The sequence below is a fragment of the Heterodontus francisci genome, chromosome 25, assembly GCF_036365525.1.
Source record: "Heterodontus francisci isolate sHetFra1 chromosome 25, sHetFra1.hap1, whole genome shotgun sequence".
Lineage (NCBI taxonomy): Eukaryota > Metazoa > Chordata > Chondrichthyes > Heterodontiformes > Heterodontidae > Heterodontus > Heterodontus francisci.
Genome location: NC_090395.1, coordinates 73041133 through 73053335, shown reverse-complemented (window position 1 = coordinate 73053335; position 12203 = coordinate 73041133). Strand labels below are relative to the sequence as shown.

The 12203-nt window shown below is 42.4% G+C and overlaps 1 protein-coding gene across 2 annotated transcripts in view; it reads right to left on the bottom strand.

Annotated features, from left to right (window-relative positions):
• Nucleotides 1-12203, bottom strand: part of LOC137383988 (putative helicase MOV-10) — an 83348-nt gene that overhangs the window by 32612 nt on the left and 38533 nt on the right. For both annotated transcript variants that reach the window (XM_068057500.1, XM_068057502.1), the window contains one exon: nt 1474-1635. In XM_068057500.1, coding sequence (XP_067913601.1) covers nt 1474-1635 — 162 coding nt within the window. The remainder of the gene's footprint in view (nt 1-1473; nt 1636-12203) is intronic.

Genomic DNA, 12203 nt, shown 5'->3' with positions numbered 1-12203 from the left:
CTACACTGTCCCCATCAAACACTCCCAGAGCAGGTACAGCACTGGGTTAGATACAGAGTAAAGCTCCCTCTACACTGTCCCCATCAAACACTCCCAGAGCAGGTACAGCACTGGGTTAGATACAGAGTAAAGCTCCCTCTACACTGTCCCCATCAAACACTCCCAGAGCAGGTACAGCACGGGGTTAGATACAGAGTAAAGCTCCCTCTACACTGTCCCCATCAAACACTCCCAGGGCAGGTACAGCACTGGGTTAGATACAGAGTAAAGCTCCCTCTTCTGTATTGACAATGTGCTTCAATCACCTCTGTAGACTTCCCTACAGTCCCAGTGTGACATTTTCTCATTCCCACACCAGCGTTCCAGTGTCCTCATCTGGATAATGCTAATTTAATGCTAAAACCAGGAACAAAACTGTCTTGTTCGCGTGTCTGTCTTCAGAATTAATCTAACACTTCGGACTAGGTTGAGATAGAGCCAGGACTACCCTACGTATATGATAGGATTTACAAAAGGCCATTTGGCCCATCTGCTCTATGCTGGTGTTTTTGCTCCACACGAGCCTCCTCCACCCCACTTCATCTAAGTACATCACCATATCCTCTATTCCTTTCTCCCTCATGTACTTACCCAGCTTCGAATTACATACATCTATATTATTCACCTCAACCACTCTCTGTGGCAGCCACAACAGATGGTGAAATTTGAATTCAATTTTATTTTATTTATTTATTTATTGATACAGCACTGAAACAGGCCCTTCGGCCCACCGAGTCTGTGCCGACCAACAACCACCCATTTATATTAATCCTACATTAATCCCATATTCCCTACCACCTACCTACACTAGGGGCAATTTACAATGGCCAATTTACCTATCACCTGCAAGTCTTTGGCAGTGGGAGGAAACCGGAGCACCCGGCGAAAACCCACGCGGTCACAGGGAGAACTTGCAAACTCCGCACAGGCAGTACCAAGAATTGAACCCGGGTCCCTGGAGCTGTGAGGCTGCGGTGCTAACCACTGCACCACTGTGCCGCCCAATTGATAAATATGAAATTAAAAAGCTATTCTAATAGTGGCCATGAAACCATTGTTGATTGTTGTAAAAACCGATCTGGTTCGCTAATGTCCTTTAGGGAAGGAAATCTGCTGTCCTTACCTGGTCTGGCCTACATGTGACTCCAGATCCACAGCAATGTGCTTAACTCTTACATGCCCTCTGAAATGGCCCAGCAAGCCACTCAGTTCAAGGGCAATTAGGGATGGGCAATAAATGCTGGCCTGGCCAGCAACGCCCACATCCCACAAACAAACTTAAAAACAAAGTTCCATATTCCCATGACTCTCTGGGTAAAGAAGTTTCTCCTGAATTCCCTAATGGATTTATTAGTAAATATCTGATATTAATGGCCCCTCGTTTGGATTCTCTCCGCGAGTGAGAAGCAGCATTAACCAGAAGGGAAGACTGACCTGTACATCTTGGGGGATGGTGTCCCAGATCCGACTTACGGCATTGAGACGGTAAATGTCCTTTTTGTCCACATGATTCCTGATTCTCTGGCACAGCAGGTCAGTGGCACTGTTAGATGGAGCACAGGCGAGGATGTGGGCTGTTGGGATGCAGTGCAGCACCTGAGAGTGAAATCCAGTAAACAAGACAGTTCAGAAGCGTGCAGCGTCACAAATTCCAAAGCAGCTGAAAGATCCCCAGTACAATCGGGAATCACAAAATCATGCAGCACACTGTTACGAGGATTTTTCTTAAAATTAAAAACTTAGGGCTCTGTGTTTTTAAAAACTGACAAAAGGATTTCAGTGGACGTTGAGACACCTGCAAATAGTTGAACTTCATGGATGTTTTGAAAGGAAGTTCAACAAAAGCTGAACTGGTAAACAAGGACTCGAATGCAGGTAATTTCAAGGAAACCAGAAGAGGGTTGACCTCAGAGCTACCCTTTGCTATAACAAAAGAGAATTTATGACTGGGAATGTGACCTGTTTCAGGATGGTTTTGGTTTCAGTTTGAAACTTTAAAAAGCCAACAAGTTTGGACAAAAATCAGGCCTTTGAAATTTGACACTGCCTGCCTGGAGATCAGAAGAAAACCCAAAAAAAAGTATTATAAAAGCAAAATACTGCAGATGCTGGAAACCTGAAATAAAAACAAAAAGTGCTAGAAATACTCAGCAGGTCAGGCATCATCTGTGGAGAGAGAAGCAAAGTTGATGTTTCAGGTCTGTGACCTTTCATCAGAAACGTTAACTCTGCTTCTCTCTCCACAGATGCTGCCAGACCTGCTGAGTACTTCCAGCACTTTTTGTTTTTGTTCTAGAAAAAGTATCACCTCTCTGTAAAGGAATCCTGCATCTCCTAAGAAGAAACCCTGTATTTCAAATGTGGCAGATTCCTATTGCCTCCTGTCTCTGAGGAATCCCTGCCTGTACTGTTTCCTCCTGGGTTTAAGAAATCCACAATACTGGAAGAAACCTTTTACCGCTATACTGCTGCCGTAAGACCGAAGATCCTTGTTGCTCCACATCTGATGGAAGATTTTATGCGAAGCCTTCTACTGCTGAAGTTCTTTGAATGCCTACCTATCACAACTGTTCATCAACCTCGCCTGGAAAGACTTCGTGGGCATCCAACTATTCAACTTTGGGACACCTTACCAAACCGAAGAACTTCCTTCCAGATCATGACAGACTTTTTTTTCTTTTTTAATTCCTTTCATTCCTATGAAACATCTGTAAACCAAAATCCTTTTTTTACTTTCCCGGTTAACTGGCTTTTGGATGTATGTGCGTGTGCGTGAGAGCTAGGGAAAATAAGGAGCTTTAATATCTCAATTCGTATATAGATTTTTGCCATTATTGGTTAAGACTTGGTTTTATAATAAACAGTTAATTTTGCTGTTAAAGAAACCTGGTTGGTGCGCTTTATTTAGGGACAAATACAGTATCTAATTGGCTGTTTTGGTAAGTGGGAACATTTATTGATATGCGGTGACCTGTGGAACTGAAGTAACCGTGCACTCCACCCGCCTTGATCGTAACAACAGATTAGTGTAGAGAGAGTGTTAATGACAGAATAATGAACAGCTCTGTCCAAAAGCACAAACATGAAAAACCAAGTTTCCAAGTGTTCCTCCGCTCAATCCGCAAGCATGACCCCGAGCTTCCGGTTGCTTGCCATTTCAACACCCACCACCCAACCCGCCTCACCCCTCATGCCCACATTTCTGTCTTTGGCCTGCTGCAGTGTTCCAGTGAAAATCAACGCAAGCTCGAGGAACAGCATCTCATTTACCAGTTAGGCACTCTACAACCTTCTGGACTGAAAATGGAGTTCAATAATTTCGGAGCATGACAGGCCCTTTTTTGTTATTTTTATTCTATTCTGCTTTATCTTTTTTTTTTAAACCATGTGCCTGCCTTAAACTTGGTTTTTCGTGTTTGTACTTTTGGACAGGGCTGTTCATTATTCTGTCATTAACACTCTCTCTGGACTAATGCTTTGTCTTTCACCACACCATGAGCACTCTCCCTTCACCTTTGCACCTTCTTGTCAGTTAATCTCTCCAGCCCTCTGCCCAATCAAAACCTTCCTTTTTGTTCTCCTTCCTCCCCCGCCCCCGCTTCACTTCCTTAAAACCTAGTACATTTCTAACCTTTGCCAGTTCTGATGAAAGGTCAAACCTGAAACGTTAACTCTGCTTCTCTCTCCACAGATGCTGCCAGACCTGCTGAGTATTTCCAGAACTTTCTATTTTTATTAAATGTTTGGTCCTTAGTTTTGGTCTCGCCCACAAGTTGAAACAACATCTTTACGTCTACCCTATCGAACCCCTTCATTATTTTAAAGACAACAACAACTTGTGTTTATACAGAGTCATTAATGTAACAAAATGTCCCAAGGTGTTTCACAACATCATAAAATATACAATACACAGCCACATACGGAAATATTAGGGCAGGTGACCCAAAGCTTGGTTGTAGAGGTAGGTTTTAAAGAAGCTTCTTAAAGGTAGAGAGAGGCAGAGAGGTTTAGGGAGGGGATTCCAGCGCTTAGGGCCTTGGCAGCTGAAGGTACGGCCGCCAATTGTGGAGCAATTAAAATCGGAGATGCCCCCAGAGGCCGGAATTAGAAGAGCGCAGATATCTCAGAGAGTTGCAGCACTACAGGAGATCACAGAGATAGGGAGGGGTGAGGCTGGAGAGATTTGAAAACAAGGATGAGAATTTTAAAATCGAGCCCTTGTTTAAGCAGGAGCCAATGTAGATCAGAGAGGAAAGGGATGATGGGTGAATGGGATTTGGTGCAAGTTCAGATAGGGGCAGCAGAGTTTTGGATGACCTCAAATTTACAGAGAGTAGAATGTGGCAGGCTGGCCATGAGTGGACTGGAATAGTCAAGTGCTCGATCAGGTCATCCCTCAGCATTCCATTTCCTAGAGAAAAAAAAGAGTCCCGGCCTATTCAGTCTTTCTTGATAACTATAACCTCTCTAAATGGGATCATCCTTGAAATGTTTTTGCATATTCTCCAGTGCCCTGAGCAAGTAAAATGGATGAGGCCATGACAGAAATATTCACCGTCCTAAAAATATCTTGTGCCCTCTGGGTCACTCAATGCGAACAAAAGCTTGAGCTGAAATTCACAGACGGAAGCGTGGAGATGCTCATGGTTTAGTGCACAAGCACAGCAAGTGTTCAAACCTAGTTCTCTCCTTCGATCTTGGGACTGATGTCACTGAGGTCATGGCTGAGTCAGTGCAACACTGACGAGTGCCAACTTTGCTGAAGGCTGAATGGGATGTTTGAACTGATCGACAGCTGTGGTCGAGAAAGTGGGCGGTGAGAGGATTAACCGGCATGTACCCGCCCACCAACCCTGGATAACCAAATTACTTACAGCAACATCTTTTACGTTTAAAAAATACATCAGCCCGTCTGAAATTGTGTTTAAGTTCCAAAATTCAAATTGACCCCATTTCCATTTTGAAAATCGAGAATAAGCTGGAGAAAAAAAAAGGAAAAGCTGGATCTTATTTTGTTTTTAAACATTAAGGAGATATCTACAATCATTTACGGTCACCGAACAGTCAGGCGAGGCAAAGTTCTAAATACTTCTCCACAAAAGCTTTCTCCTAGAGCTGTCTCAGTGCTTGCGCCGAAGGGTTTAGTGCTGAATTTTCTGATGGGTACATGAATGCTCAAAGGGTAATCTCGGAGCGGGGAGGAGAGTTCCAGATTTCCACTACATTTTGTGTGAAAAAGTGCGTCCTAACATCACTCTGAATGGCCTGGCTTTAATTTTAAGGTGATTATCCCTTGTTCTGGACTGTGGTCCTAGTCAGAATTTAGGAAGCTAAGTAAGAAATTAGCAAGCAGGATCTGAAAAGTAGTAATGTCCCGATTACTCCCAGTACCACGCATAAGTGAGCACAGGAATAGCAGGATAAAGCAGATGAATGCGTGGCTGGAAAGATGCAGCAGGAGGGAGGGCTTTAGATTCCTGGGACAGTGAAACCAACTCTGGGGAAGATGGGACCTGTACAGGCCAGACAGGTTGCACCTAAACAGAGCCAGGACCGATTTTGTTACATGGCGATTAGCTAGTGCTACCAGGGAGCTTTTCAAACAAGAACACAAGAACTAGGAGCAGGAGTAGGAGTAGACCATATGGCCCATCGAGCCTGCTCAGCCATTCAATATGATCATGGCTGATCTTGGGCTTCAATTCCACTTTCCTGCCTGCTCCCCAATCCCTCAAATTCCCTGCAAGACCAAAAATCTATCTATCCCAGTCTTAATATATTCAACGATGGAGCATCCACAACCCTCAGGGGTAGAGAATTCCATAGATTCACAACCCCTTGAATGTAATTTCTCCTCATCTCAGTCCTGAATGATTGGCCCCCTTATCCTGAGACTGTGTCCCTGCGTTCTAGATTCCCTGACCAGTGGAAACAATCTCTCAGCTTCTACCTTAGCAAGCCCTTTCAGAATTCTGTATGTCTCATTCCTTTAAAATCCTGAGAATATAGGCCCATTTCACTCAGCTTCTCATAAAAGGACAACCCCCAGGGACCAATTTAGTAAATCTTCACTGCACTGCCTCCAGTGCAAGTATATCCTTTCTTAAATGTGGAGACCAAAACTGCACACAGTATTCCAGGTGCGGTCTCACCAAAGCCCTGTACAATTTTAGTAAGACGTCTTTATTCCTGTACACCAATCCCCTTGCAATAAAGGCCAACATGCCATTTGCCTTCCTAATAGCCTGCTGTACCTGCATGTTAACTTTGTGCGTTCTTGTACGAGTACCCCCAAGTCTCTCTGAACATCAACACTTACCAGTTTCACACCTTTTAAAAAATATTCTGCCTTTCTATTTTTAACGACCAGAGTGAACAACTTCACACTTCCCTACATTATACTCCATTTGCCATCTTGTTGCCCACTCACTTAGCCTGTCTATATCTCTTTGCAGCCTCCCTGCAGCTTACCTTGGCATCAAGCTTTGTATCATAAACAAATTCAGATACATTACTCTCTGTCTCTTCATCCAAGTCATTAATATACAGTGTAAAGGCCCCAGCACTGATCCTTGCAGCATCCCACTATTCACTGCCTGCCAAACTTGAAAATGCCCCATTTACGTTTCAACTAACTTGCAAGAGGTGTGGGAACCAGGAGCAAGTATCAGAGAGGAATACCAATGTGCACAGAATACTGGGAGAGACAGCTAGCACTAGAGTAGGAAATAGTAGGTAGATTCAGAGTAAGGGAAAAAATAATAAAGTCTAAATTAGAGTTACTGTGCATGTACATGAATGCGTGGAGTGTGGTAAATAAGATTGGTGAGTTACAGGCATAGGTAGTCACCTGGAAGTATGACGTTTCGGCTATAACAGAGACCCGGCTCAAAGAAGGGCAGGACTGGGTATAAAATATTCCTGGATATAAAGGTGTCCAGGAAAGATAGGAAAGGAAGGAAAGTGGAAGGGGTGGCAGTATTGATTAAGAAGGGTATTGCAGAGCTGGAGAGACAGGATGTCCCAGAGGGGTCAAGGATAGAATCTATACGGCTGGAGCTAAGGAACAAAAAAGGTGCAATTACATTGCTCAGTGTAGTCTCTCGGCCACCAACTAGCTGGAAGGATGTAGAGGAACAAATTTGCAAGGAAATTACAGAGAGATACAAAAATCATAGCGTATTGCTGAAAATAGAGACATGTTGTCGAAGCTTTTTGTCTTGCACTCATAAGGACAATCTGCAAGAGTAACCAATGTAAGGGAAAACAACTTATAATGCACGAGAAGAGTGCTGGCTGGTTGGCAAGTGACCTCTGACTGGTAGAGGCGTTGCCATGGCGAATGCACCAGTTTACGGTGACAGACCGTTAACTGCCAAACTTTGTTTGAAATTTAAACCAGGCAGCTTGACTCTGATTGGTCAAGGCATTGCCCTGAGGAATGAGCCAGCGAGTGGCTTTCACTTATTTTGTTCAGCTGAAACAGGTGCAATGTTTGTACATATTCTTTCTGTCTGGTTGCCAGTGTATTTCTTAGAACACTGTGGGTTATTTAACAGATGTTGTTCAATTGCGAAATCACATCTAACGTTGGACACTGTGTTTTGAGTTTTGCAAGCACAGGCTGGTTGGATACGGCCCATACTTTGCCCGTTGCGAACAGCGGAAGGGACATGTTGTTTGATACAATCCGCCAGTCTTTCGGACGTACGGCCTGTATACCTAGCATCATATTGGCACTGAAATTCATATATCACATTACTCATGCGTGTGATAGGCTGGACGTCTTTTTGGCTTGACGGCAGCATCCTGTTAGTGGCAAACACCACACGTGTTGCTCCTGCATAGTAACCCCCCCCCCTTGAATAGAGGGATAATATTTGCTACTTTCCAGTCTGACGGAACCTTTCCAGAATCAAGCGAATTTTGAAAAATTAACACCAACGCTTTTAAAAATCTGCCAGAAGGAGATCAACATTGGGAAATAAATATTCCAGGGTACACAATATTTCAGACAGACAGACAGAATGGTAAAGAAGGAGGGGTAGCCCTGATAGTAATGTCCTTATGCCATCCTTTACTAAGAAGGGATCTGGTCTCAGAAGACCATGAAGGAGAATCAGTTTGGGTGGAAATTAGGAATAGCAGGAGTTAGAAAACACTGGTGGGAGTCATTTACAGGCCCCCTAACATTTGTTATATTTTTGGACAGAACATTAAACAGGAAATTATTGGAACATGCAAAAAAGATAATGTATTAATTGTGGGGGAATTTAATCTGCACATAGATTGGGACAATCAAATGGCAACAGTGGTCTACATGATGAATTTGTAGAAAGCTTTTGAGACAGTTTCTTGGAGCAATACGTTGTAGAACCAACTAGGGATAAAGCTATCTTAGATCTCGTATTGTGTAATGAAGCAGGGCTAATAAGCAATGTCATAGTAAAAGATCCACTGGGAAATAGTGATCATAATACCATTGTATTTCACGTAAGTTTGAAAGTGACACATTTTAATCACAAACAAGAAACTTAAACTTAAACAAAGCCAATTACAAAGGTATGAGGGGAGAACTGGCTAAGGTTAATTGGGTAAATAGACTGGAAGGTATGGCGGTAAATGAACAGTGGCAAACATTTAAAGAAACAATTCAAAGGGTTCAATAAGTTACATTCCACAATATAAACACAGATAGTAAGAGCTTTTACAAGTACATAAAAAGAGAGAGTAGCTAAAGTAGACGTTAGACCCTTAGAGGCAGAGACTAGAGAAATCATCATGGGGAATGAAGAAATGGCAGAGGTGTTGAACAAATATTTTGTGTCTGCCTTCACAGTACAAGACACAAGCTCCATACCAGAAATAGGCAGTAACCTAGGGGCTAAAAGGATATTGATATTAGTTGAAAAAAAGTGCATATGAACATACAAATTAGGAACTGGAATAGGCCATTCGGCACTTCGAGTCTGCTCTGCCATTCAATAAGTTTACATTTCCACCAACACCCGATAACCTTCCACCCCCTTGCTTATCAAGAATCTATCTACCTCTGCCTTAACTATATTCAGAGACTTTGCTTCCACTGCCTTTTGAGGAAGAGAATTCCAAAGACTCACGACCCTCAGAGAAAAAATTTCTCATCTCTGTCTTAAACGGGCGACCCCTTATTTTTAAGCAATGACCCCTACTTCTAGATTCTCCCACAAGGTGAAACATCCTTTCCACATCCACACTGTCAAGACCCCTCAGGATCTTATATGTTTCAATCAAGTCACCTCTTACTCTTCTAAATTCTAGCAGATACAAGCCTAGCCTATCTAATCTTTCCTCGTAAGACAGCCCACCCATTCCAGGTATTAGTCTAGTAAACCTTCTCTGTACAGCTTCCAACATATTTACATCCTTCCTTAAATAAAGTGACCAGTACTGTACACAGTACTCCAGATGTGGTCTCACCAATGCCCTGTAAAACTGAAGCATAACCTTCCTACTTTTGGATTCAATTCCCCTCGCGATAAATGATAACATTCTATTAGCTTTCCTAATTACATACTGTATCTGCATTCTAACCTTTTGCAATTCATGCACTAGGACACCCAGATCCCTCTGCATCTCAGAGCTCTGCAATCTCTCACCATTTAGATAATATGCTTCTTTGTTATGCTTCCTGCCAAAATGGACAATTTCACACTTTCCCACATTATACTCCACATGCCAGATCTTTGCCCACTCACTTAACCTATCTATATCCCTTTGTAGCCCCGTTATGTCCTCTTCACAAGTCACTTCCCTACCTATCTTTGTGTCATCAGCAAATTTAGCAACCATACCTTCAGTCCCTTCATCCAAGTCATTTATATAAATTGTAAAACGTTGAGGCCCCAGCACTGATCCCTGTGGCACACCACTCATTACATCTTGCCAACCAGAAAATGACCCATATATGCCTACTGTTTCCTGCTAGCTAGCCAATCTTCTATCCATGCCAATATGTTACCCCCTACACCATGAGCTTTTATTTTCTGCAATAAACTTTGATGTGGTACCTCATCAAATGCCTTCCAGAAATCTAAGTACAATACATCCACTGGTTCCCCTTTATCCACAGCACATGTAACTCCCTCAAAGAACTCCAGTAAATTGGTTAAACATGATTTCCCTTTCACAAAACCATGTTGACTCTGTCCGATGACCTTGAATTTTTCTAAATGCCCTGCTATAACGTCTTTAATAATAGCTTCTAACATTTTCCCTATGACAGATGTTAAGCTAACTGGCCTGTAGTTTCCTGCTTTCCGTCTCCCTTCCTTTTTGAATAAAGGAGTTACATTCACTATTTTCCAATCTAATGGAACCTTCCCCCGAATCTAGGGAATTTTGAAAAATTAAAACTAACGCATCAACTATCTCACTAGCCACTTCTTTTAACACCCTAGGATGAAGTCCATCAGGACACGGGGACCTGTCTGCCCGCAGCTCCAACAATTTGTTCAGTACCACTTCCCTGGTGATTGTAATTTTCTTGAGTTCCTCCCTCCCTTCCATTTACCGACTTACAGCTAATACTGAGATGTTACTTGTATCCTCAATAGTGAAGAGTGATGCAAAATATCTGTTCATGTGCCATCGTCTTATTATCCATTATTAATTCCCCAGACTCACTTTCTATAGGACCAATGCTCACTGTGTTAAATCTTTTCCTGTTTAATTGTTTATAGAAACTCTTTTCATCTGTCTTTATATTTCCATCTAGCTTTCTCTCGTACTCTAATTTTACCTTCCTTATCAATCTTTGCTCTTTTTTCATATTCTGTCCAATCTTCTGACCTGCCTCCCATCTTTGTGCAATTATAGGCTTTTTCTTTATGTTTGATAGTATCTTTAACTGTTTTAGTTAACCACGGATGGCAGGTCCCACCCTTGGAATTTTTCTTTCTTGTTGAAATCTATCTATTCTGTGTATTCTGAAATATCCCCTTAAATGTCTGCCACTGCATCTCAATTGACCTATCCCTTAATCTGATTTGCCAGTATTGGAGAAACTTGAGGGACTACAATCTGACAAGTCCCAGGACCAGATGGCCTACATCCAATGGTTCTAAAAGAAATAGCTGCAGAGATAGTGAATGCGCTGGCTATGATTTTCCAGACTTCCTCGGATTCAGGAATGATCCCGTCAGATTGGAAGTTAGCAAATGTTATGCTGCTTTTCAAGAAAGGAGGTAGAGAGAAAACAGGGAACTACAGGCCAGTTAGCCTATCAGTCGTTGGGGAGATGCTGGAAACTATTAAAGAAGTCTTAACATTGCACTTGGAAAAGCATAGTATGATTAGAACAAGTCAGCATGGTTTTACTAAAAGGAGATCCTGTTTGACAAATTTATTAGAGTTTTTTGAGGATGTAACTAGTAGGGTAGATAAAGGGGAACCAGTAAATGTAGTATACCTGGATTTTCAAAAGGCATTTGATAAGGTGCCACATAAAAATTTAATAGGCAAGATAAGGGCTCCTGGAGTTGGGGTAATATATTAGCATGGATAGAGGATAGGTTAACAGACAAGCAGAAAGTGGGCATAAATGAGGCATTTTCAAGTTGGCATGCAGTGAATAGTGGGATGCCGCAAGGATCAGTGCTGGGGCCTCAGCTATTTACACTCTATATTAATGACTTGGATGAAGAGACAGACAGTAAGGTATCTAAGTTTGCTGATGATACAAAGCTCGATGGAAAGGTAAGCTGCAGGGAGGATGTAGAGAGGCTGCAAAGAGATATAGACAGGTTAAGTGAGTGGGCAACAAGATGGCAAATGGAGTATAATGTAGGGAAGTGTGAAGTTGTTCACTTTGGTCTTAAAAATAGAAAAGCAGAATATTTTCAAAAGGTATGAAACTGGTAAGTGTTGATATTCAGAGAGACTTGGGGGTACTCGTACAAAGAACGCACAAAGTTAACATGCAGGTGCAGCAGGCTATTAGGAAGGCAAATGGCATGTTGGCCTTTATTGCAAGGGGATTGGAGTACAGGAATAAAGAAGTCTTAATAAAATTGTACAGGGCTTTGGTGAGACCGCACCTGGAATACTGTGTGCAGTTTTGGTCTTCACATTTAAGAAAGGATATACTTGCACTGGAGGCAGTGCAGTGAAGATTTACTAAATTG